The sequence below is a fragment of the Nelumbo nucifera genome, chromosome 1 (genome assembly GCF_055504915.1).
Source record: "Nelumbo nucifera cultivar China Antique chromosome 1, China Antique-T2T, whole genome shotgun sequence".
NCBI classification, from domain to species: Eukaryota; Viridiplantae; Streptophyta; class Magnoliopsida; order Proteales; family Nelumbonaceae; genus Nelumbo; species Nelumbo nucifera.
In genome coordinates this window covers 115,165,190-115,193,187 of record NC_142649.1, presented here as the reverse complement: position 1 = coordinate 115,193,187, position 27,998 = coordinate 115,165,190, and the positions used below count along the sequence as shown (strand labels likewise).

Genomic DNA, 27,998 nt, shown 5'->3' with positions numbered 1-27,998 from the left:
ACATATATATATATATATATATATATATATATATATATACTTTTCATATTATAAGATATTAAATTATGTCGGAGAAATACAATTCCAGCCAAAGCGAATAACCATCTTTCTCTGTCCGCAGAATTTTAAGTTCATTAGCTGCTCTTGCGAGGCTGGCTTTTCCTTCTTCCTCGGCTCCTCGGAGGTTCCTTTGACTTGCTTGTATCAGGTTGTCCTTTCGCAGAACCATCTAAAGATATTGAAGATGAGGATCCAATTGCTCTCTTATCCTGCTGCTGAAGCTCTTCTTCTTCTTCTTCTCCCTCGGCCTTGCTTTTCAGTCTCTTCGAAACACCCTCCTCGATGGCTACTGCTTCTTCCTCTTGTTTTGGTCCTTTTTCCTCCTGGCTCACGGTCCTCTCAACGATTTTCCGAGGTCGACCTCGTTTTCTGGGAGTCTGAGATTGCACTTCTGCTGTTTCTCCGGTTGGTGATGCTTTTGCTATTGCCACTGTTACTCTCTTTGATTTTCTCTTGCTATTCTTATTGTCCATCAAAAATTTTCAATCCAATCAGAACATAAACAGAACCCAACCTCTAATCGAACTAGAACCTTCTCTCTCTCTACCCAATCAAAAGAAAACAACAATAAACAATTTACTCATCCTTTACTCCTAAAAGCTAAAACAATCGAGGTTACAGCTAAATCCTCAAACTACAATAATAATAATAATAATAAAAAAGAAACACAGAGAACATTAACTTCCACTTAGTCAAAAACTAAATAGACAGTTTACAGTTACACTTACACCCAGTTTATTCAATAACGACCATCGAAGCATTCGAACCCTATTAAAAAGCAGCAGCTCTTTTTCTGGCATGGAAGACCCCGAACCACAGATGAGACGGAAAAGAAAATAAGAAATGAGAGGACAGGCAGAAAGAAGAGAAGAAATAGAACATTAAAAGCATGTACCAAATTGAGTAACCATGGTTAAAAATTAAACCAAACAAACTGCCTAAAGTTGGGTTCGGTTTGGTTAGTTTAGTCTGTACCCATTTACCCAAGTCTGAGGCACGTTCGAGTACGATTCACACTGGAATGGTCGGACTGACCGCTTGTGCCGACTCTTGACTCGATTTGAGTCTTGAGCAGTTTATCCGAGTCACCTGGGACTCTGGGATCATCAAGCATGTGATAACTGTAGGTCTGTTATCTGTAAACCCCTTGAACAAACTTTCATATAGGGAAAATCTATTATGCGGAAAAGATACGGTATAAGAAGAGTTTTGATCAAACTCACTCATAAATTTTAATAAATAACATCTAATTGACTATCACATTTACGATTTCAGTTGACTGGTCATAACTTTTTCAGATATCATATCTTTTTCGTATCATAGTGGAACCCTCTGGTTATATGATTCTATCAATCCTGAATGTAATTGGTTTCTATTGCTGCAAACTGCGAAGGGGCCGTAACTAACCATCGCAGTGACAGTATTACGATTTACTCATTCACATAATTACATCCCTCCCGTGAAGCTTCCTTCAAGCATCGCCCAGATCGCCAGAACATGGGTCCAGCCGTCCAGAGGCGATCGAGTTGCCACGTGTTCTATGTTGGGTCATGGGTGTTTAACGGTCCAGAGGCAATCGAGTTGCCACGTGTTGTATGATGGGTCATGGGTGTCTAGAGTGTAGGCCACCTACCCACTGAGACAGGCCTTGGCAGTTCGCACCGTTGATGTTTGGCACTTTGGCTTAAGTTAAAGGGATCGTTTGCAATTATTGAGTTGGCCCCACCTCAAAAGATGGCCGTGATTTAGCAAGAGCCGCCCCACGGCCCCCACCCCCCACACAACCGGCAGGGGCAGAGCGTTTTGTTTTGTTATCATCCTTTTTTACCGGCTCAACTCTTACAGTTAAGGCATCCAATTCGGGCAAGCTCGACCCGATCTCCAAACTGAGATTTACTCGGGTCTCGGGCCGGCCCCCGGGTTTTCCATTTCTCAGGCCAATCAGACTCTTTTGTCTTTGGTTGGGGAATGGGAAAGAAACAACTCACAAGGGTGGTAACTGGTAACAAACTGGGGGGAAATGCTTGGTATCCATAAGAAGGGAGTGAATCGAGTGTAGACTAGTAATTGGGAAGGAGGATCCCTCTACCCCAATATTTTCATTTTCATTCTAGGCTGGCTGTTGATAAAGCAATCCTTGCTGCCTTCTGGAGCACTCTCATCTCATGAACCCAATTTACTTCTCATCAAGTAGTGATGATCTCCTTAAAGCAAAAGAAGTTGGAAGAATATTCTTGCCAGTAGGGAGAACAAGTAAATTTTACAAAACTACAGTAGAAAACAGAGAAGAATCCTAGGCTACTCTTAGTCGAGCATATAAATTGCTTCTAGAAATCAAAAAGTGCTTAACAAAAAAAGAGATTCTAAGTGATCTGAGGAGCCCACTCACTATGCCGCCCAGCCCAACTCGAATGTTCCCAAAAACACAACCTAAGGCCAACACACACAACTTTGATTTAAAGGTCCAGTACAAAGGCTTATTGTTATTTGTTGGGCTTTCACACCATGACACCAGTACTCAAAAAGGCGTAATAAGTATATGGCTTTCGGAGAGAGAGAGAGAGAGAGGAACAGTTAGTAAAAGGTAAGTCGAAATAAAAGAAATGTGGGGTGAGAGAGGCTCGAACTCTCGACCTCAGGATAACTCAGAAGCTATGAGACCTACGCGCTAGCCAACTGCGCCACCACCCCGTAGTTGGATATAATTAATGGAGAAACATTCTTTAGGCAGTGTTTGTTTGCAATGCAAAGGCATTTATGTAAATTATATATTTACCCAATTTTCGGTTCATGAATATAAATACGGTTCACATTTTAAATCATTTTTGCATTCATCCTGTTTGTTTGAAATTGGTGCAAAAGTGTGGGTCCATCATTAAATGCTCCAACTATCTTATGTTCCAATGCCTCAACTTTGGTCAAAAGGTTAATTATCAAAGGAACACAAAATTGTATCTAAAAAATATGTACAATAATGCTCTCTTTTTAGAGTACAAAAGTGTCAGAAAATGCGTTTTTTTCTTTGATAATCATTGCTTATTTACATTTCAAACAAACACTCACAAATGCAAACCGGGGTGCATAAATACCCCGGTTTGGCGTTTGTATTGAAAACAAACGAAGCCTTACTATTAACAACCTGAAGTGAGATCTCTTATCAAAGGACACAGATTTTAACCGCGCTGTGTTTGACTGTTTGGTTTGAAAGAAAAGGCAGTAGGGGTGAATTAGGAAAACCAAATCGGCGGTTAACCGAACCGATCCACCGATTAATCGATTAACTTTGATTTGGTTTCGATTACCAGTTTTTCAAAAACTAGTACCACTGGTTGGTTTGAAAAAAAGGCCCACGGTTTGATTAACCGAATTGTGAGCACCCCTAAAAAAGGTAGGGAAACTCATACAAGGTTTCCCTACCTTTTGTTTCAAACAAAACACAACTTGAAATCCGATCCAAAAATCCGAAATAGAGATATTTGAATATGACAAAACAGGATTGGACTTCAGATCGACCGATCCATTTGCACCCCTATCTCCGGTGAGGATTGAGAAAAGGAGAAAACAATATAGCAACGGTGTGGGAGAGGGGAGAAAACTGAAGAGCATGGCATTGGATCGAATATCTCAACGGAGAATTCAGATTCAATCTACACAGAACTATCCTCAAACTGTGCTTATAGCAACTTGCAATTATCTATTGGGAATATCTTCTTGTTAATAAAAACATGGGAAAATTGCATATTAGTACCTTGTACTTTGGGCCTAGTCTCACTTTAGTCCATGAACTTCAAAGTATGCCAATCTAGTACCTAAACTTCCAAAACGTGATGACATGTGCGATTTAAAACTTAAAATGACAAAACTACCTTTCAGAAAAACTATTCATTGTCTTTTACCTTGAAACTGAATAGAATGGATAATGTACAATTGCATTCAAGGATTTAAATATCGATATGATATGTCTAGTACAGGGCATACCGTATTGCTATCGGTTAGTAACAATATGGGATACGCTATGAATACAAGCGTATCTCATCAGTCATTTGTATCGAACGGATACAAATGCATATCGGCCGATATGCGCTGCATCATTCAAAACTCTCTATAAAAAATTGCGAATAAGGTGATTCAAACCCGGATCGCCTCATGCGTAATAGAATTCACAACGTTTCCAAACCAATAAGCCACACTACATTTTGTGATATAAAGTAAAATAAAATAAATTTTATTAACTTTTACTAGTCACATGCAATTTAACAATACACACATATTTATATTTAATGCTAACTAAAAATTAAAAAATAATATTTAAAAATAGTATTTTATAAACTAATAGAATAAATAATATATCAAATCCATATTTATATAAAAAAGATGAATTTTGATATCAAGAAATTTATACAAATAGAATATTAATAATAGAATAATTATTTTAATACTCAAAATTTATAAATTTGCACATGATATAAATCTTAAAATTTTTATATAATTTTATTAGTTATTAACTAATATTTTAATTTACATTAATAAGTAATAACAACATATTTATTATTTACAAAAAAATAAAAAAATATTATATACAAATTATTGAAGAAAATAATATTAAATTGAATCTATCAAATCCACTAATCTACATTTATTTCAAAAAATGATTTTTTATTTCATAAAATTTATATAAATAAAAATATTAATAATAGAATAATTATTTTAGTAATTAAAAACTATGAATTTGTATATGATATGCATCTTAGAAATTTTAACAAATTTGATATACTTTATGTTAAGATTTTATTTTTATAAATTATTAATTGATATTTTAATTTGCACTTGAAAATTTAATATTTACTTGACTTTTCTTAATGATAAAAAATTAAAATAGTAAAATAAAAAATAATTGATATAATAATTAAAATATAATAGGTGTGTATGTTTAGTGCCTTGGACTCTTGATTGATGTATTATAAATAAAATTATGCATCCTAGTTCATTAATCGTAATATATTTCTTCATATATATACTTAATGTTTACATTTTTATGTATTTATATACTATTTTGTGATCATTTTGATCTTAAATTTAGTGTGATTAATATATTTATGAAATTCATATGTATTTCCCTAATGTATCCCTATGTTTCCATCTTTTTCTTTCGTATCCATGCGTTTCCAAAGTGTATTCGTATCCATATCCGTATCCGAGTTGTCCGATACGATACCCAATATTGATACTTTAATCCTTTGTTGCATTAAGCAATACATGAATCCATAAGAAACCAAATACATACATTAATATGAAAACCCATCACTGAAGCGGTGCTCTTATGACCCAAAATTAGATGACACTCGAAGGGCATTTGTGTCTTTTTGCATGCCACTTAATGGCTGGTTAATGGTGGGTACAAAGTTGGCATGCTTTGAAAGTTTAGGTATTGGATTGACACATTTTAAAGTTAAGGGGACTAAAGTGAGACTAGGCCCAAAGTACAAGGTGCTAATTTGCAATTTTCCCTAAAAAATACAAATAGTAGTATTTCCCATGAATGGTTACAAAAGGTTGTGAGCATGGTGTGAGGACTGAATCCATACTCCTCCATGGAAATGATGCTTTTGATCCTCTTATGCATCTTTTCATCCTTCTCAACCCCATGCCTAGGCCACCATGACCCTCTTCACACACCAACCCCATAGCTTAGCTTAAAGTAGTTGCTTGCTGCGAGGCAACTATTTATTTTTCCTGCCTACTCCTCGGGTCGACCTTGCATTCTCCCACTAGCTGTGCAAGCTCTTTTCTCAGCCAAATTGATCTCTCTCTGAACTATTCAAATGGAAGGGAAGCAACAATCTCAAGATGTGCAAAGCAGGGTATCCCACATGGGTGAAGAACTTGGTAAATTGACAACAATTTCAGGCATGAACTATGGTATCAAACTGAAGCTCCTGAAGGAAGCAGTAGAGGTTATGCAAAGGACTTTGCGGGGGTTCTCGGTGGAAGCCCATTGGAAAGTGGAAGCATTTATAGAAAACACTTGGAATCCCACTGGAAAAGTGAATGTATTCTAGGCGGAGGGAGGTTGGGTGTTTCATTTCTAAAAATATGTAGACATGGAAAAAGTTTTGGAGGAATTACCCTAGTTTTTTCGCTCAAGCTGGATGCTTGTTGCATTGTTGAAAGATGCTAGAAATGGAGAAAGGGTTCAAATATGGGAGCAAAGCATATGGGTTCAGATCTATAACCTCCCAAGAATGAGTATGGAGAACTACTATTTGGCTTGGCAGGCCGAGTCCTTTCTAAACATTAGAAAATCCAGCCCAATCACCAGACACTTGGGAAATATATTCATATCAAGGTGGTCCTTGATCTTTGGCAAGCTTTGTTTATAGGTCTCTTCTTGGAAGACGGCGTGGTGAGTAATCCTTGGCTCTGATTCTGCTATGAAGGCCTAACGAGGTTTTGCATAAATTACAGAATAGAAGGACACAAGTCAACTTGGCTACGGAATCATTGCGATGTAGGAAGAAGATGGCCATGAAAATCAACCCGCACGAGGCAAATGATGAGCCTCCTTGGAGAGCTAACTCTGCTAAGGGGCTAAATCACACTCCCCAAGACCAAATAGAGGAGTATTCTAATGGAAAAGTTGATCTTTCATTAGAAGTTATGAGGAACGCAGGTGATAGTGGGCACCAAAACCAAGGAAATGGAGAGAGATCAAGAAGGCAAAGGGAATGATCTTTCAATAGAAGTTATAAGAGGAATGCAGGTGATAGTGGGCACCAAAACCAAGGAAATGGCAGAGATCAAGAAGGCAAAGGGAATGATTAGAGGTTGGATCAAACAACAAAAAGGAAAAAAAAACAACCAAGCTCCTCAAACTTCCCGAAAACAAAGAGACTATTCATTTGCCCAATGAGAGCTTAAGCCTAGAATCCCTTCATGAACCCGAGGACTCCACGTGGTGGGGGATCAATATGATAGTCTGCTGTCGTAGTAGCAACAACTTTTCGCTATTGCAAATATCCTTCTCCAGGTACTCCCCCGTAGTAGCAACAACTTTTTGCTATCTACAAACACTCATATACCAAAATAATCATGAAGCTCTTAGCATGGAATATACGTGGGAGTGTCAACCCAAAAGCCCAATGAACTTTAAGCCAGCTTTTCATTACTATCAATCTAGGTATCATGTTTCTAGCAAAAACCAAAAGAAATAGTGACCAGCACAAGGTCCTTACTTGTAAATTAAAGTACCCAAACTATGCTACAATAGAATCAATGGGTCTGAATGGAGGACTATTTTGCTATTGGAAAGAAAGCATCCTCCTAGGAAAAATAAAAGAAAACAAGCATTTTCTTTCTTTTGACATCCAAATAGGCCCAACATCCTCTCATTGGAATTTGGAATTGGAAACTGGTGTTCATCTATGGTCATCCGGTTTGAGCTAATCGGGCTAACTTCTAGGAATAGTTTATCATAAACCACCTTGATCTAGAAAACTCCCCTTGGCTCATCATGGGAGATGTTAATGACCTTCTATACACCAATGACTATAGTGGCCTAGGTTCTCCCTAGAGTCATGTCTCCCAGTTCCTAAAAGAAATGGCCCATTTTTTGGTCTCATCGACCTATGCTATTCAGGTCCCCCTTATACTTGGTGGAACAAACAACCAAGCAATAGAGCGGTGAGAGAATGTTTAGAAGACATAGCCCTAGCTAGCCCGAATTGGATGGAGTTTTCCCTAGGAGCAAAAGTTGAGCATCTTCCAGTGGCTAGCTCTAATCACAACCCCATTCTCTTAGAGATAAACCCCCACCCCATCAACCTTAAAAAACAATTCCACTTCCTTCCAATGTGGTTAGAGCATGAAGGCTGCATACAGATTATTGAGAAAGTTTGGACCTCGAGCACCCAATCCACATTGGGAAAACTATAAAGACTGAAAGAAAAATTAAGTCTAGAATAGAGAGACTTTTGGCTACATCTCAAGAAATTAAAAGAAATCCACGAAGAAATGCAAGAAACCAAATTGGAAGAAAATGAAAATCGGTTAGGGGATTTGGAGAAGCAATTTGACCTTTGGTTGAGTAGGAAAGAACAACTATGGAAGCTCAAATCAAGAGAACTTTGGTTAAAATAAGATGACAAAAACACACATTTCTTTCACCTCCAAGCCAGGAGCAGAAGAAAATGTAGCCAGGAGTAGAAGAAAATGTAATAACATAGAATGGTTGAAGGACAACAATGAAAAATGGGTCACAAGGAGAGTCCAAATTCTCGATGCTCTTAGAGAACACTTCCTAAATATAAAAGAAAGAACAAACTAGGGTATGGACCTAAATTGCCTAGATCAACTAATCCGATCAGTTCTCACAACAAAGGAAGCCCAAGCTCTAGTTACCTCTCCCCTAGAAGAAGAAATATGGCAGGTTTTTAGAGAAATGAATCCTCACAAAGCTCTAGGCCCTGATGGTTTTACAACTTTCTTCTATCAAAATTAATTGAACATAATAGGTAAAGAAATAGTGGCCCTCATTCATAATTTTTTTAATACATGCCATCTTCCCACCATACTTAACTGCATAAACCTTGTTTTTGTCCTGAAAGTTAAAAAACCCCAAAGAGCAGAGCACTACTGACCCATAAGTCTCTGTAACACCATTTACAAGGCCATCACAAAAATTTTAGCGAATTGATTGCAACCTCTTTTACCAAAAATCATTAGCCCACAACAAGTGACTTTCATTAAGGAAAGGCAAATTCTGGACAATGTTCTCCTAGCATGAGAGGTAGTACATAAAATGAGAAGAAATGGGCAAAAAGGGAATTGGATTGCAGTCAAGCTTGACATGTCCAAAGCGTTTGACATAATGAATTATATTTTTTTTAATAGCAATAATGAAGAAGTTAGGCTTCCCTGAAGAATGGTGTAAACTTATCCATTTGTGCATCTCAACCCCCATGTTCTCCATTAAACTAAATGGGAGCCCAGAAGGTGAATTTAAGACAGTTAGAGGTCTTAGACTAGGGGAGCCTATCTCCCCCTATCTTTTCATTATGAAAATGAACACACTCTCCTTACTTTTGGACAGGGTGGTGAGAGAAAGGAAAATAACTGGAATTAAACTGTGTAAAGATTCCTCAATGCTAACTCATATCTTATTTGCAAATGACTGCCTTCTATTTAGCAAGATTGGTTTTAGATCTCTACAAAATTTAATGGAGGTAATAGCAAACTTTGAGGATTTGTCAGGGCAAAAGGTGAATTACAAAAAACTAGGAATCCTCTACCTCTATAATAGCAACATTGCAACATTTCGAGGCTTCATCGAATAATGCTATCCAAATTCATTAACATAAAGCCCATGGATTTTGGGAGCAAATACTTGGGGGCCAAATTGAATATAGAAAGGACAAAGACTCTCTCCTATAAAGAATTCGTGGAGAAAATAGAACAAAAAATGGAGGGATGGCAAGCCAAATTACTCTCCAAAGTGGGGAGGTCAACCTTGATTAAAAGCACTGCCCAAACCATGTCCACATACACCATGATGAATGATATCCTCCTTAGATCCACAACAGATGAGTTAGAAAGGTTAGAGAGGAACTTCTGGTGGAAAACAATAACAAAAATCATCTAAGCATCTCATGGGATGAAATTTGTAGGCCAAAAAGACAAGGACTTGACCAAAGAAGACTGAGAGAGATGAATCTTGCTCTCTTCGCCAAGCAAATCTAGAGGATGCTAACAAAATAAGACTCCCTCTAGGCCTTGATCATGAGAAAGAAATACATAAGGGAACACAACTTTTTTGGATGTAAAAGCTCAGGCCAACACTCTCTATGGTGGAAAAATGCGTTAAAACTAAAAGGAAAACTACAAAACCAAGTCTGCTGGAAGATAGGCTCAGGGGAAGGGATAAATGTAGTAGAGGACCCGTGGGTTCTTTGGCTAGAGGAAAACAAACCTATTCTAAGGTCAACAACAACCCAACCCATGAACTTAATAGTTAATGACCTTATGGAGTTGGTTGGGTTATGAAACATGAACCTCCTTAATATGTTCTTTACTCGAGAAAGTGTTGAAGCAATATTTAACCTACCTCTTCCTCGGTCAACCTGCAAAGACAGGCTCCTACGGGAGCATACACCCAATGGGAGGTACATAGTCAAATCAGTGCACAGGTTGTTGACCACACACCTGCAACCAAGAACAAGCCAACCCACTAATTGGCCCCTCCTGTGGTCCCTAAAAACAGTTCCCTGTACCTAGCTTTTCATGTGGACATTCTCAAAGGGTAAGTTCAAAACAAAACAAGCCTTTGGAAGCGTGAACACAACCTGAACACTACCTACGACCTATGTGGTTGCGAAGAGAAAACACAACTCCACCTTTCTTTTCTTTAAATGTCATTTTGCTAGAACAATCTGGCTACAAGCTCAAGTGGGATTGAACCCTGACATTATATCAGTCAAAAAAAAAAAAAAAACAAAAACTAAGGTTAGATCTTTTTTGTGCGCGGCGTGTTGAAGAGAGAGAGTAAAAGAGAGAAATCGAAATACTGTGCAGATTTCTCAGTGCGCAGAGTTCATCAAACGGCCGGAACTTTCCAATCCACCGTCCGATCGAGCAGAAATTTGGACAGTAAGTGGATAACTCATTTTTCTTCATTCTGAACGGTTGGATCTTTGATCGGAGCTCTAAATTTCCAGTTATTTGAGATCGAACAGAAGCAACTCGTAGTTGTTCGGGAAAAGATAACATTTCGCGGCAGTCTTCATCCATTATTCTGATCAAGGGTCATTTGTGGTTCGATTTGTCTGAAATTTGGTGGGATTGTTCAAAACTCACAGACCTACGATTGGAACGGTGGAGATTTGATTTGGAATAGTGAAGGTCTCCATGTTGTGGCCTGAACAGTAGCCGCGTTTGTGAGTTTTTCTGACTGTTATTTTCACCGCTTTTGGTATTCTCGTTTGTATGTTTGAGAATCTGTATTTGCTCTAAGTTTGTGAGCATATTGTGGTGTTTGAGTTGCTGTAATTGTTACTTCAAGTTATTGGTGGAGATTTTTGGTTGGGTCTCCTTGGCCCCGTGGTTTTTACCATTCACATTGGAGGGGTTTTACACGTTAAATATCATGTGTGTCTCTCTTTGCTTGGCTTATGATTGTTTTTGTTGATATCTTGTTTGGAATTGTGATAGCTGAATATCTACAAGTTTTTATTTTTGGGAGAGAAATAGTTTGTGGATAAACTTAGTTTCTTCCCAACAAAGTGGTATCAGAGCCAGGTTATTTGTTTGTGGATTTGTTTGATTGCATGATGGAGCCTAATTATGGTAGAATGGTTAGTTTGAATGGCACCAATTACCACAAGTGGAGAGGAAAAATGAATGATCTACTATTTGTGAAAAAGTTACATTTACCAGTTTTTTCTACTCAAAAACCTGAAAATAAATCTGATGAAGAATGGGCTTTTGAGCATGAGATGGTTTGTGACTTTATTCGACAATGGGTAGATGATAATGTTTTGAATCATATTGCTAATGATTCACATGCCAGAACCTTGTGGAATAAGCTTGAGACTTTGTATGCCTCTAAATCTGAAAAAAAAATAGTTGGCTGAAGGAGAGTGGGCTATAATATGGGTCAATATCCCATAATGGGCTAGGCCCAACAATTCTCCCCCTCCAGCCCATGAGAGAAGGGAGACACTTCAAAAAAGGCAACTATGCAAATTTAAGGCCAACTGCTCCGGCACACAGTTCAAGCTTCTCTCGAGGCACCACTTTTGTCATCATGTCAGCAGCATTTTTCTCAGTGTGAATCTTTTCAAGTTCAATCAACTTGGAGTTCAAAACATATCGAATTCAATGATATCTTACATTAATATGCTTCGATCTATTATGAAATGTTGGATTCTTACCAAGATGAATAGCACTCTAACTATCACAATATAAGACATACCTCTTTTGAGTGAAACCAAGTTCATGCACAAACTTTTTCATCCACAGCAACTCCTTACATGCTTCAGTAATAGTGATGAACTCAGCCTCAGTCGTAGACAATGCAACACACTTCTGCAACCTAGACTGCCAGGCCACAGCTCCCCCTGCAAAGGTAATCAAATAACCAGAAGTAGACTTTCTAGAATCAACATGCCCAGCCATGTCTGAATCTGTAAAATTACAAAGAATATGTTTCCCAATTTCAAAACAAAGTTTTAAACTAGAAATACCCCGGAGATATCTCAATATCCACTTCACAGCAGTCCAATGTTCTCTACCTGGATTGGATAGAAAACGACTAACAACACCAACTGCATGAACTATATCAGGCCTTGTACAAACCATTGTATACATTAAACTTCCTACTGCAGATGCATAAGGAATACGTTGCATTTCTCCTTTTTCTTTATCACTAGAAGGAGCTTGTCTAGTACTAAGCTTAAAGTGTAAAGCAAGAGGTGTACTTACCACTTTAGCCTTATCCATATGAAACTACTGAAGTATTTTCTCAATATACTTCTCTTGAGATAACCACAACTTCTTGGCCTCTCTGTCACGAGTAATCTGCATGCCAAGTATATGTCTTGCTAGTCCCAAGTCTTTCATTGCAAAAGACTTACTAAGCTCATTTTTCAACTTGTCAATTCTAGAACAGTTATGACCAACAATCAACATGTCATCGACATAGAGCAATAAAATGATGAAGTCATTATCAGAAAACTTCTGTACAAAAGCACAATAGTCTGAGATTGTCTTCTTGAATCCCTGCTGGATCATAACAAACTCAAACTTCTTGTACCATTGTCTCGGGGCTTGTTTCAACCCATATAGACTTTTCTTCAATCTACAGACATAGTCTTCTTTACCCTTCACCACGAAACCTTCTGGTTGCTCCATGTAAATTTCCTTCTCCAAATCACCGTGAAGGAAAGCAGTTTTTACATCCATCTGCTCAACCTTTAAATCAAGATTGGCTGCCAAACCAAGAACAACACGGATAGAAGACATTTTGACAACAGGCGAGAAAATCTCCTCAAAGTCAATTCCCTTTTTCTGACGATAGCCTTTAACAACTAATCTAGCTTTGTATCATGGATTAGAAGTATTCTCCTCAGTCTTTAACCTGTAAACCCACCGATTTTGCAAAGCTTTCCTGTCCTTAGGCAACTTGACCAACTTAAAAGTATGGTTGTCAACCAAAGATTTCATCTCATCATTCATAGCGGCAACCCATTCTTTCTTGTGCTCAGACTCCATAGCCTCTTTGTAGCAATCAGGTTCTCCTCCATCAGTGAGAAGCACATTCATTAGACGAATAGCGAGTAGAGGGAATATGCTATCTAGAAGACCTTCTAAGTGGGGCAATAGGTTCACCAATAGCACCACTGGTAGAAGCATCAATATCATCAGCAACATCATTATCATTATCTTCAACCAAATCATCATGAATATGATTCTGGCCATCATCATGATTACCAAATTCAGCTACACTGGGCGTATGTGTCTCAGGAACTGGATTAAGATCAACCAATCCATCAATACTTGAAGACTCTGATTTCTCCGCCTTATCAATATCCTCAATGGTCTGATCCTCCATAAAAATAACATCATGACTTCTTACAAGCTTCTTTTCAACTGGATCGTAATCTATAGCCAAATTCATCGTGACCATAGCCAATGAAGATACATTGTCTTGTCTTGACATCTAACTTGGACCTTTCATCTTTTGGCACATGTACAAATGCTTTACAGCCAAAGACACGTAAGTGGTCATAGGATACATCTTTTCCATACCACACCCTGTCAGGAACATCAGCTTGCAAAGCAACAACAGGAGATAAATTAATAACATGTGCAGCAGTATATAAAGCCTCACCCCAAAAAGATCCAAACAACTTTGCTTCTGAAAGCAAACATCTAACTCTCTCCATCAACGTCCTGTTCATCCTCTCTGCCAGGCCATTAAGTTGAGGAGTCTTAGAGGGCGTCTTCTGGTGTCTAATGCCCTGCTGCTTGCAGTACTCATCAAATGGTCCACAGAAGATCAGTGCGAATACATTTCAGTTTCTTCCCTGTTTCCCTCTCAACAGAAGCCTGAAACTGCTTAAAGACACCAAGTACCTGGTCTTTACTCTTCAAGACATAAACCCAAAGTTTCCCTGAATGATCATCAATAAAAGTAACAAAATAAAGTGCACCACCAAATGTTTTTGTCTTCATCGGACCACAGAGATCTGAATGCACCAACTCAAGCAACTCTGATTTCCTAGAGGGAGAATGGCTCTTGAAAAAGACTCTATTTTGTTTCCCAGCCAAGCAATGAGCACACTTTTCTAACCTTGCACCTTTCAAAGTTGAAAGTAGATTCTTCCTCGCCAAACAATCAAGTCCCTTCTCACTGATGTGGCTTAGTTTTTTGTGTCATAACACTGATGAGTTATCACATTCAACTGCATTCACACCATCAATGGAAACTGAAGTCTTGGTCCAGTACAGACCAGAACACTTCTTTCCACGTGCCACAACCAAAGAACCTTTCGAGAATTTCCATTGTCCATTACCAAAGGTACTAACATAACCATCATCATCAAGAATACTGGTAGAAATTAGATGCAAACGAATGTCTGGTGCATGTCTGACATTTTTCAAAATCAATTCAGTCCCATTACTTGTTTTTAGACAAATAGTGCCAATGCCAATCACCTTTGACAAACCATTATTACCCATCTTTAAAACCCCATAATCACCTGGAGTATAAGATGTAAAAAAATCATTTCTCGATGTAACATGAAAACAGGCACCACTGTCAACAACCCAACTTGTCTCATCACAAGCAACATTAATCAAATTCTCATCATAGACAATCACAAGATCATCTATAGTGGTGGTGGCAACACGATCATCATTGTCATTATCTTTATTTTGTTGCTTACCTTTGTTACCTTTATTGTCATTATTCAGCTGAAAACAAAATCTTTTGATATGTCCCTTTTTACCATAATAGTTGCATTCAAGGTTTTTATACTTAGACATTGATTTGCTTCTAGCCTTACTTTTACCTCTGTTACCTTGTCCTCGGTCTTTATCATTGCTTCTCCCCTTGTTTTCAGTAATCAAAACCTCTGATTGAGAAGAGGATGCTTGCTGAGTTCGTCGTCTGACTTCATTCAAAACAGCAGCTTTTACATATTCCAAGGTCACTACACCACCAGGAGCAGAACTGGACAAAGTCACGCGCAAATTTTCCCAAGAGTCAGGTAGAGTATTAAGCAACCAAAATCCCAAAATTTCACCTTCAAATTTTATACCCATGTCGGACAATTGATCAAAGCACCCCTGAAATTCACTTATGTGATCAGAAATAGGAGTACCTTCCTTGTACCTCAAATTCATAGCCTGTTTCAACAGAAATAATTTATTATTCCCAGATTTAGAGGCATACAAAGTCTCAAGCTTATCCCACAAGGTTCTGGCATGTGAATCATTAGCAATATGATTCAAAACATTATCATCTACCCATTGTCGAATAAAGCCACAAACCATCTCATGCTCAAAAGCCCATTCTTCATCAGATTTATTTTCAGGTTTTTGAGTAAAAAAAACTGGTAAATGTAACTTTTTCACAAATAGTAGATCATTCATTTTTCCTCTCCACTTGTGGTAATTGGTGCCATTCAAACTAACCATTCTACCATAATTAGGCTCCATCATGCAATCAAACAAATCCACAAACAAATAACCTGGCTCTGATACCACTTTGTTGGGAAGAAACTAAGTTTATCCACAAACTATTTCTCTCCCAAAAATAAAAACTTGTAGATATTCAGCTATCACAATTCAAAACAAGATATCAACAAAAACAATCATAAGCCAAGCAAAGAGAGACACACACGATATTTAACGTGTAAAACCCCTCCAATGTGAAGGGTAAAAACCACGGGGCCAAGGAGACCCAACCAAAAATCTCCACTAATAACTTGAAGTAACAATTACAGCAACTCAAACACCACAATATGCTCACAAACTTAGAGCAAATACAGATTCTCAAACATACAAACGAGAATACCAAAAGCGGTGAAAATAACAGTCAGAAAAACTCACAAACGCGGCTACTGTTCAGGCCACAACATGGAGACCTTCACTATTCCAAATCAAATCTCCACCGTTCCAATCGTAGGTCTGTGAGTTTCGAACAATCCCACCAAATTTCAGACAAATCGAACCACAAATGACCCTTGATCAGAATAATGGATGAAGACTGCCGCGAAATGTTTTCTTTTCCCGAACAACTACGAGTTGCTTCTGTTCGACCTCAAATAATTGGAAATTCAGAGCTCCGATAAAAGATCCAACCATTCAGAATGAAGAAAAATGAGTTATCCACTTACTTTCCAAATTTCTGCTCGATCGGACGGTGGATCGGAAAGTTCTGGCCGTTTGATGAACTCTGCGCACTGAAAAATCTGCACAGTATTTTGATTTCTCTCTTTTCCTCTCTCTTCAACACGCCGCGCGCAAAAAAGATCTAACCCTAGTTTTTGTTTTTCTTTTTTTTTGAAAAAAAAAAACAGTTGGCTGAAGGAGAGTGGGCTATAATATCGGTCAATATCCCATAATGGGCTGGGCCCAACACGAACATGATTGGTTGGTGGTGCAACTCCCATGCAATGGAGACGGATGTAAGAGAATACCTCTTAGCACACATAGCCAATATCTTAAGGCTGCATTTGGAATCAGTGTAAAAAATACACCGTTAACATTTTACATGAACTGTGAAAGTGACCGTTGATTTTTGAAAAACGCGATGGGTGGAAGAGTGTAAAGTTTTACGTCAATAAAATCGATGTAGTTTTTACATAGATTATCGATGTAAAATTCCACTCCATCCAAACACAAGCAAAATTGAACCGAAGTAGAGTTTTACGTTGATCATAATTACACCCTCTTTCCAAACGCCTACAAAACCGAACAGATGCAAATTTTACATCGGTTCTTGATTTACATTACATCCAAATGCAGCCTAAAAGTCATTTGAGATGTAAGGAACGATGCAATTTTTAGGGGCAAAACCCCAAACCCCATCCATGCTCTACGAGGAGTAGGCTCAAACTCAGAAATTACATCTTTTGAATGCCTTAACTGTCACCGGTTTGGATCTCCTACCCACAAAAGAACCTACTTACACCTACCTATGTGTTACTACAGCCGTACATTGAAAACATCTTCCCTATTTACATGTTACTATTCATGGGAGATGTTCCCAATGTACAACTACAGTGCCATGTGGGTAGAAGTGGCAGGATATCGGAATTGAGCTGCCACCTATTGTATCCACATGTAAAATATTAAAAGGAAAGTTAAAAACAAAGAAATAGTAGGTCGTGCAGGGAGTAGGGGTGAGCACTATACGGTTAAAACCAAAAAATCGAATCGAAAATTTTAGTTTCGGTTTTTTGATTAATTCAGTTTTTGGTTTCGGTTTTTAGAATTAAAAATTTGGTTAATCAAATTAATTAAACTTTCTATTATTATATATAAGATATAATATATAATATGTTATATATTTATATATAATAAAATGAAATTTAATTTCATAATATATATTTTATAATATATAATAGAATATATATTATTAAAATTCGATTTTAACCAAAACAACTAAAAGCTGAACAGAAATTTTTATTTTGGTTATTTCGATTTTTCTATAATTTGGTTTCGATTTCATTTTTTTTAATTAGGTTTTAAAATCTTGATTTATTCAATTAGATTTTTAACAGAATAAAGAATGCTCACCCCTAGCAGGGAGCAGGCGTTCAAATTTGTCGAAAACCTTTTCTTAAAAAAAAATGTCCAAAGCATTTTCTTCTCTTTTATTCCTCCTTTTGGCACCGAGGCATTTTCGTCCCTCCACATGGCAAGGATAATGTAGGCCATGCAGGCAGCTCTTCCAACTGGAAAAACACTAGGAAGGTTTCTTTTCCAGGTTCAAACCACTGTTGCTACCACAATTGTAGCGCAGGGCTAAACAACTGAAACACAAGATTCGACCTGGAGAAAACCTGAACGACTATCACCTTCCTATTAAACCATTGGAAGCTAACAAATGGGCTACCTCTTAATGTGCCAGAGTCAGGATTATAATTTACAACCCCCCTACTGACACCAACTTATCTTGATTGATTTGTGAATAATCCTGACTTTCTTCAGGACTTCAGACGCTACATGGTCCTAGAGGAAAGGCGTATCTTATCCTTTGAATCGAATGGTGAACCACTGATCCACCAAAGCGGTTCTGGTTCTGAATCGATATTTAAAACATTGGTTCAGAATCTTCATATAGTTTGAGCATCTTCTTCAAATTTTCTATAAAAGTGGCCGGTGGTCCCTCATTTTCGTTCTTCCATTCCTTTGAAATATAACAATCTCGCTTCACAATTCTGATTTTTTTTGTTCTTTTCCTTTTTTCTGCAGTATTGGCTCATCCTCCAACTATGAAGCTACCCTTCTGTGGCAATCTGTTTCCATGTTTACCTACCGCTGCTTGAAGGAATTCATAGTTGAATCTGCATGTGCAGTAAATGTTTTCGTTCTGAGCTTCCTTCTCTACTACTTTGATTATTACACTTGCAATTACCTTCTACTTGTTTTGCAGCTATCTGAAGATCCTGACCGTAAACCAGAGACTGAAGAAGACTACACAAAGGCGGAATTCTAGAAGGTGATGGTGGCGAATTCATGGTTCAATGCTGGAGCGAGGTTGGAGTTGAGATAGCCTTGGAATAATAGTTCTGCTGGTTCGGGCAGCGGACGTATGAAGCACCCACCTGAATCTTTAAAGGTGGTCATGTAACGAGAATTCCTTGTATGTCACCTATTGCATTACATTAACTCCCTCCAAATCCAAATGCTGCTCACTCACTGGTTTCCCTGAGAGGCTGAGATGTATCCAATTACGCTATTTTCTTTTTTCTTTTTACTGATTAGAGATTTAGGTCATGTAGCTGATTGTCATTGCTTTATCTTCTTTCTGAAATTTACTGCTCATTCAACATATTTAGTAATGCTTAAGCTCTGTTTAATGAAAAGAAATTTACATTTCCCTGACGGCTGATGAAAATCCCCGGTGTATGTGTTCACAAATTTATTACCCCTGATGTTCTTGTGAATGGAGCCTGACAGTTTTGTTTTCTACTTGGCTTGTGTCTGTCAACAGGTCTCAGTTTTCTGAATTATCTAAAAATTAGTTTAGCTTACTTCATTGTAGCACACAGACCATGCCTCATGTGAAGCTCCTCCAAGTAGCCATTGTAACTGGTCGTGCCTAAGTGGAAACTATGAAGAAAGATGAACATATGGAATGGAAATTACCTTTACTTAAATCCAAGAATTAGAAGTATGCTTTCTTAGTAAGAAATGGAACCTCAGTTCCAGTTTCTGTTAGTGAGAAGGATAGCAGTTATGATTGGCTCCAATCAGCTCAAGGGCCATAGGGAGATCATTCAAGACATTGATCAATGGAATCTAGGGACTAGGAAACATGATCCTTTGACTTCTTAAAATACTAGTAAGGGGAATGAGGATTGGGGCGGGCTACTCAACTAGCCGGCGGTGCAAGAGGCACTGGCTCCGGAACCACCTCTGCTCCCGAATACCCATTATTGACGTGGTGAAGCTTGTTGTCAAATCCCCACACTCTAGCAGCTTTTACATCGTCCTGGGCCATTAATCTTGAGAACTCCTCATGGTCATATTGCAGCTTAGCTTTCCCCCCGAATTCTGTTGGAAGGTTCTCCACATCAAAATACGAACTCATGAGCTCCACGCTGTCTTTGTTCTTGGGATAGACAAATTTCACCTTCTGGAATGTTTTAGGATCCAAGAAGTACTTGACAACCTGCACAGATATAAGTGAGAACTCGATGATTACACACAGTGGTGAGAAGAAAAGTGGCCCAATTTCTCCCAAAAATAAAAAGATGACAAAAAAAAAAGAATAAACAGAGAAGCTCGGATTATTGCAGTTTAAGAAGCATGCAATTAGGTTCGTTAGAAAGTAAAACCTGTTGGGCTTCCAACATTAACACTTAGCATTCCATCTAGTAAAAAGAGGTTCCATAATATAAAATGTGGAAGTATCCATACCCTGAAGATAGAACTAGCAATTTACAAACAAATGGACATGCACTGTAAGGTTTCAGTCTAAGAAGAAATGGGTACCAGACACAAATGTCATTATGCAGTTGTTATTTGGTAAAACATCAGAAAGGATTCTGGTAATTTCTCATCAGTGAACTTTTGGGAGAGCAAGACAATAATCCGAACATTGAATAAGAAAGGCTGATCTGATTGAGTCAACAGGACTTTGCTAACACTTGAAATGGTATCATCAATATTGTACATAAGGTAGTGCAAGTACAAGTCCACAGCCACAGGTTTAATAATATGGAAACAATACAAGGTGTGCAAAATGAAAAAATGAACCCTTTCTGGACAGATAAGAGTTCAAGAAAACATTCTATGTGTAAATCTATATCAGTTGATCCCCGAGGAAGTAATCAAGCTGATAATTTTGTACAAGAGACTGCCTAGATGTAATACTGACCATATAAATTCAGGTTGAATGGAGTATATACCATATTTCCAATATCTGCTAGGTAAGAGGCTTTAGGATGCATCTGTATACAACCAAGAAACCAAGATCTAATGCTGTAAAAAGGGCAGATTGGGATTGGATACGTGTAACTCCAAATTTGTTTCAGTTACATATTAGGGCATCTGGATTTGATCTTAAATTGGCCTCATAGCAGATTTGACTTCTAATTTTAACAAAATCAATTCAAAATGATTCCATGAAACTAGGATCCATAATCTTTTCCTTAAGAGAAGTGTTAGTGTCACAGCCCTCATCCATTAAAGAGCCATTGAATTAAAAAAAAAAAAGCACTCGTCAATAGAGTTTTTGTCAAATATACTGGGTTATGATATGTTATATTTGTCTTTTTGTGATTGAAGGGGTCTGTGACAGATACTATCCTGACACAAGCATGGGTCATGACCTGATCTATAACATGACTGCCATGGAGATCCATGTTCAGTACCATCTGGATCAGGTTTGAAATAGGATCAGTTGCAAGCCCTACCTACTAGGCTATATATGGTGTACAGTACTAAATTTAAGTCTTGAAAGTACAAAAAAAAAAAAGAGAAAACAAAACAAAATGTTGTCCTTGTCCTCTTTTCCCACTGTGCATGTGCAAAAATGGATATCATCATGAACAGAAAAAGACAATTCAGGATCTATGACCTAAGACTTTGGCAAAAGTTTTAATGCTGGCTGTCAACCTAACATGGAAAAATAAATAGAACTGCCACTTTCTTGTTCACCCTCTTGGTTTTTATATTATTTCATTTTCATTTTCTTTATTTCTCTAACGAATGAGTTGGTTGTTGAGTTAGGGTCTTAAAATTACAATTTCTTGGTTTGCTTGTAAAGACAAGCCCAACACAGCCTATACCACCCCTGTCAGCCAGGTTAGTAACAATTAATAAACTTGTCAATAGGATCACTCAAATAAGTGATGAACGTGCTCTCACCAAGCCACGAGTGCCTATGATCCTTACCACTCACTGGATCAAAAGTTCTGATAACAAAATGACAGTGAATATATTCTATTTTCAAGCCAATGAATAACAGATAATGGCAGAATGCTCATGACTTAATCAGAACATGTTCATTTGTATCATGGATCTTAATATTTTCCCATTCAATGCATGTCCTCCAGGTGGCGCAGGTTCCCAAGTATATCTGTTCAAATAGCTAGGCTTTTCAGATTTTAAATCACTACTTTGTCAACCTATTCACCAAAAACCAAAAATGCATTATGGAATGAATTAGAACTGAACCTTCCAAAAAGCTTCAAAAATCCTGGGGGGATTGTAGAGAAATGCTACAGCAAGCCTCTCAGGATAGTGATTCTGTAAAATGTTAGCAGAATCTCTGGCAGTTTTGATGGGAACATTGGTGTTCAATGACCATCCAGTGAAATCTATCAACCATGACATCTGTTCTTGACCCTCAGGAAGGTTAAGGATAGCATTCTCTATAAGATACACCAAATGTCGGATCTGACTATCTTGTGACGATGTGTTCTGCAAAAGAAAATTGCAAATGTTGTTATTATTCAAAGACCCAAAAAATTCCAAGCATGTGTTGAAAGATAAACCAAATACACAACCTGCATTCCTGGTCTCAATATAAGAACAGTCCTCCCTTGCCGGTCATGGAAGTTTGCTCTGTACACTTTCCCAGTCTCACCTTCATTTGCAACTTCATGCTGATCATCAAATAGATTTTATCAAGTTCAAGCTTCATAAATGAAAAATGTATAGTCATCCTATATATTCTCAAACATTGCCTTTACAATTTGGAATGATTAACCACCAATTAGAAGTACAACAAGGTAGCAAACAGGCATTTAAGCAGGGTCCTATCATTTGATGTGTACCACCAGGCTGGAGAATTTTCATAAGACAACAATAAGCTAGGTAACTGTAACTGTCCACTATGGATACCTGCCACCCTCACTTCGAACCTCCCATATTTGGCCTTTTTCTCTGTAATGGAGATCTCTTGGATGGGACAATTAATGGTTGATCCCACCCCATGGACAGATACCACTTTAGTTTCCCTTTATTTCATGATATTGGATGTAAGTTGCAACAAATAAATAATGGTGTAAAATCGGATTCACATTGGACCAATATGAAAAACTTGCTCATGACACCGAGGAGAATGATGAACAGACATTTTATCTTTAAATAGATTGTATGTCAACAAAAACTGCAAAGAGAGCCCAAATGAATAACTCATATAAATGTGTTAGCCTTTATAGTTTATGCTTATAGTGCAAAGTACCTAGTCATTGCAACTTCAGTATAAGTTATACTTTTTGCCATAATTGGCTCCTTCAAAAGAACAAGGGAATTTCTATATTTCAGTGTTGCTTTGCACATACACTTCTTGAGTTGTGTCATATAGAAAGCCTTTTAATAATAAGTATTCCTTGTGGGCATAGCTCATTTCCTGTTGTGGTTACTCAATAATTTTTACTTCAGCCAAGTCTAATGCTGTTAGAGTAACCTTAGAAGGATTCCTAGCTCTTGTTTATGCTTCCAAATTCCAAAATATTAACTACTAAGAAAGATCATTAAGATATTTCAATATAACTGGCCATTCACCTATTACATGCATCATTTCTTTGTATTTGGTTCTCCACATGAGAATTTCTAGGTCCAGCTGTACTATTTGAAAGGTTAGATAATTCAGTTGAAAAGTCTTTCAGTTGTATCAATAAAAGAATTTTTGTGGTCTTAATTCTTTCTGAAGGTTTTCCCTGCCACATGAGATAGTAGAGCAAACCATGGTTCAAAGTATCAATACTCTGGATATGGAAAAATCGCATATCCAGAGTTTCTTACCATTGTAATTCTATTTTTTTTCTACTTTTTTTAGTTTGATAAATTCACAAGTAGGTATATTAGGACGGATAGGGGTGTCCATAAAAAACCGTAAAACCGAACCGATCGGTTCAGTTTCGGTTTGGCATTTTTGAAAAACCAAAGGACCGGTTTGGTTTTTGGTTAACCTAAAAAAACGGCAATTAACCAAACCAACCGGTATATATATTTATATGTATATTATATATAAATATACATATATTATATTTATAATAATCTATTTATAAATATATTATATATTTTTAATTATTTATAAAATAATATTATACATATATTTATATGATATATATTGTAAAAATAAAAAACCAAAAAACCGAAGAACTGAATCGGTCAAAAACCAAAACCGATTTACCGGTTAACCAGTGGTACCTGTTCAGTTTCAGTTCGGAGAAATCAAAAAAATGGTAGGACCAGTTCGGTTTGAAAAAAATGTCTATGGTTTGGTTAACCAAACCGTGGGCACCCCTAAGGACGGATATTAATGTTTATACCTATTAAAAAGTTGTAACTCCCATTATTTAGTGTTTTTGTGACCCTGAAAACCAATATGTATTTATACTTTTGAAGCTTGGAACAGACTACCAATAAGATAATGAATAAGCTTAATTAATATGCCAGTTTTTACAGATTAGGTATTCAGATTTTTACATGGGGAATCAATTATATTAACAAGCACACCCACAATCATATCAAGAACTCAATGAAAAGAATCAAAGACCTGTAGCACATAAAAATTCCAAATATTTTCCTATTGATAGAAACATGTGATCTGAACAGGACTAGCTTACCCAACGGATTTCCTCGGGCTTATAATTTGACCTCCATTTCAGTGTTTCTTCCAACATTTTCTTGGATTTGTCGACATTCCAGTTCCGAGCTTCTAAATATCTCCTGAGGCATGCATCAGTACAGTACTGTAGACTACGGCCTGATATTGGTCCAATAGCAGTCCTGAGCTCATTGACCTGTTTGTAGAGTAAGGATTTTCCATTATTTAAAATTGATTACATTGATTTTTATCTTTGTTCAAATTATTGATTTTTCATTATGGAAAATATAAAATAGTTTTTTTTTTAACTTTTTTGAAGTCAAACAGTATAAAATAGGTTGAAAAGCAATTGATATAATAATCTAATTTTAACTCCTAGTAAAATCCACAGTACTGAAATGAGATGTGCCATCACTAAGAGAGCATTTTTTGCATGGCTGGTGAACCACTTGATGGACAGTCTTATGTTTATGCATTGAAAATGACATCAGTCAATGCTTAGATCAATCAAAAGATTCATGGAGCAAAATCAAGGTAATTATCATCAACAAAAAGCAATGAATCCTCCTTAAGTCAATTCGCAATTGTAATCAAATAAATCAAATAAACATGTTACACCTATCTTGTCTATGTCTAATTCTCTTATTACCTTAGCATCTTGTGAAGAATCATTCTCCTGGTGATTATGAGAGTGCTTTCTCCGAAACATGTTCACAAGTTTCCAAGCTTAAAATGCAGCCTGACATTAGACAGTAAACCTCATATTAGATCATTTAAAACAGTTCTCAAATTTCTACCAATCCAGGCAAACTGATTTGGTCATCTAAAATTAGTAAGTTAAAAAAATCTTCTAAATTGAGATTTGAGATTTTTTAGGAGCATAAGCACAGTTTAAAACACATCTGGGTATCAAATGAATAGCCTAAACCAATGAATTGCAGAGCTTTATTAAACTTCTAAGATGCTACTTCATAGAGTTCAAAAAGATCTAACTGTTGCCAAAGAAAAGTTTTAATAACTATACAAAATCAATACATATTTCTTTAATGTGTCCTCCATCTCCCAACAATTCTCTTCATTTAATTATATGCTTGTCAAAACATAAGATCCATATGATCTTCAAATCATTTTTAGTGAAAGCAAATGCCACATGGTATAGTATGTTGAAAACAAAGAGAACAAAATAAAATCCAGCTGGTAGCTGCCCATCCCCAAATAGGGCTATCCTGCAGGATCTCATTCATCACAGTAACCTGATAAGAAAAAAAATTGCCTTGATATCCTGAAATGTATATTATCACTCTCCTGGAAAAAGTTTATATGTAATATAAAGGTCCTTAAACAATAGGAGCTTATGTAATATTTTTCTTAAAGATCAGGGGATGCAGGGAAACAAAGGCATTTTGCATGCATGAGGTAAAACCCAAATTATGGGTCTTCGTCAGGTAATAAGACCCTTGCCTCTTTGTTACAGTACCTAACTTGTACCAGTCTGGCAAATTAAATTGATTTGAGACTATTACAGTTGATTATCAATTGAATGGCTTGTGGGCCTTTAATAATATTTGGCAGCATATGATTCTCAACTTTATTGAGCCATTTCATGCTTATGTTACAGAAGATGCATTTCATTTTTTTTAGCTCAAGCAAGTAATTTGATATAGAGATTTTGGTTCTTTCTTATACCAGCTATGGTGAAAAAGGTCTTATCATCTCTGAGATTTTGCTACCTGATGTTCCTTGTTTTGATCTCAAAGTATTTCATTATAATACTGTGGGAGCAGCTGAAAAATAACATGCTTACATTATTCTTACTAGAGCCAGATAGAGTGGGGAGGGAAAAAATAGAAGCTTTAGGAAAAACCAACTTGGATAATGTAGAATCTAAACACCTATCCCGTATCACAAATTACAAGTAGTTGCGCCATGCAAACAATACCATATACCTCCTTTTTTATGGCAAAAATATACTTCATGCCAAAAGCAAAATAGAAGATTGACAAAAATATGCTATCACCAGTGGCATTCAACAGAAGCACAAATTAATTTCATCAAACGGAAAGAGCTCCAAAGATGACCTCCAAATTAAGAGAAAATGTTACCCTAACAATGATACTTGATGCATTCAACTTCAACAATAGCACAATTCACAAGCAAATGAAGAAAGAAAGTGATGGCAGATTCCAGAAATTCAACAGCACCAAAGCATGTATGCAGTTATTACTGAAATTTTAAAGCATGCAGATAAAAAGGACCCTCAATGTTGGAATTAGATATTATCCTGGAAAAGCTTGGTAATCTCTTCAAATTAGCCGCATCTATGGCGTTCCATTTTCGTTCTTTCTAAAATGAAAATTCGCCATAGGCACATCCCCCAAAAGTGGGTTCAATGACACCTGGATGTCTACACATTCATCCCGTGTTGTCAGTTTTGACCAAATACTTATAGACCCAATTCGTTGTATTTTCTTGTTCTTTTTTTGGATATTTCTTATCAACCAACAAGGTCCCCTCGTTCTGAATTTTGCACATAGAGATGAAGAACGAGTAGGCAACACCATAATCTTGTCATCCTCATCGTCATAATATTCATTTATTCATATCATTCCACCGAAGGTGAAATATCTTCGTCTAATTCATCAAGAATCTCCCCGTAACGTAAAATGCACATAAAGACTAAAATCCGATCACACTTGCAAACATACATGGGGAAGGCCAGCAAGGACCTCTGCTCTAGGCGTACGACAAACTGCAGCTTGAGTCTTGGATACTGAGGTAATAACTTCGAGCTTAACCACTCAGAAAATACACTTAAACCAGAGAGAACGCCAAGTTAAGATCTTTCTAAGCACAAGTAAAACCCCCAAAAAAGCTGAAACAAAAGAATTCATCATCAACAACACCAGAAAGGGAGCCAACGCATTATGAAATTAAAATCAGTTAAGATCCACAGCAACGAAAAAGACAAAAAAGATCCACCATAGCGAAGAATCAAAGACACCTTGCAGATAGAGATCTGAATCAGGACTGAGAAAAATGTATATACATCTAAAACAAGAAGCTTTCTTCACAATTGCAAAACAAGTTATGAAAAATAACTAAAATCGCAGAGGGAAGTAACATAAATTAAAAAATGCGTTAAGAGTGATAGAAACCGTCGAAGTCTTGGGACACCTCTGTTCCTCTAAGGGAGAGAAATGAGAATGTATCTCAGCAAACATACCTGCTGAAGAAGGAGGAGAGACAGAAAGCTCTAGCTCCGTTTTTTCTCCCCTACTTTTATTTTGGGGAAGAAAAGAATTGAGATTTCTACTTGGAAGCGGAGGAGAAAAGAAAAAAGAGAGAGGCACGAGATGCGTTTTGTTCTTTCTCCTCACGAGAATTTCATTTAATTGCTTCCTTAAATAGTTAAATTCTAATCTCTCCCTCTCACTCAGCATTGAAATAAATTATTTTGTTCACACGGGACTCTCTCTCTCTCTCTCTGGGTACTAGGGATTAGGGAATACTACAGTCTACAATCTACATACAGGATTTTTTATTAAAAATAATAAATAATTTGAATAGAAATGAAGGTATACGGTAACGACCGACTACTACACAGAAGTGTCGACGACGACATCCGTTGATCAGGTGGACTAGTTTA

The 27,998-nt window shown here is 37.1% G+C and overlaps 1 protein-coding gene, 2 long non-coding RNA genes and 1 other non-coding gene across 7 annotated transcripts; 1 reads left to right on the top strand and 3 right to left on the bottom strand.

Annotated features, from left to right (window-relative positions):
* Positions 1-25: 25 nt before the first annotated feature.
* LOC104601871 (uncharacterized) lies at positions 26-2,304 on the bottom strand. Its single transcript, XR_735985.3, has 2 exons — positions 789-2,304; positions 26-603 (listed from the first exon to the last, which is right to left on the bottom strand). It is a non-coding gene; the product is annotated as an uncharacterized LOC104601871 (long non-coding RNA).
* Positions 2,305-2,666: 362 nt separating this feature from the next.
* Positions 2,667-2,751, bottom strand: TRNAM-CAU (transfer RNA methionine (anticodon CAU)). The gene is given in 2 exon segments: positions 2,667-2,702; positions 2,714-2,751. It is a non-coding gene; the product is annotated as a tRNA-Met (tRNA).
* A 13,079-nt stretch (positions 2,752-15,830) lies between these two features.
* LOC148803727 (uncharacterized) lies at positions 15,831-19,164 on the top strand. Its single transcript, XR_016079493.1, has 2 exons — positions 15,831-18,444; positions 18,538-19,164. It is a non-coding gene; the product is annotated as an uncharacterized LOC148803727 (long non-coding RNA).
* Positions 19,165-19,417: 253 nt separating this feature from the next.
* LOC104601872 (Sec14p-like phosphatidylinositol transfer family protein) lies at positions 19,418-27,764 on the bottom strand. Of its 4 annotated transcripts, none has more exons than XM_010265372.3 (7): positions 27,576-27,733; positions 27,058-27,224; positions 25,002-25,091; positions 24,372-24,548; positions 22,302-22,400; positions 21,970-22,215; positions 19,418-19,960 (listed from the first exon to the last, which is right to left on the bottom strand). In XM_010265372.3, exons 3-7 carry the CDS (start codon positions 25,059-25,061, stop codon positions 19,661-19,663), a joined length of 882 nt encoding a protein of 293 aa, XP_010263674.1. In that variant the 5' UTR covers positions 25,062-25,091; positions 27,058-27,224; positions 27,576-27,733; the 3' UTR covers positions 19,418-19,660. The 4 variants fall into 4 exon arrangements, with proteins under 4 accessions (XP_010263674.1, XP_010263675.1, XP_010263672.1 ...); XM_010265373.3 differs by having other exon boundaries at positions 27,079-27,224; XM_010265370.3 differs by lacking the exon at positions 27,058-27,224 and having other exon boundaries at positions 27,576-27,764.
* Between the last annotated feature and the right edge of the window lie 234 nt (positions 27,765-27,998).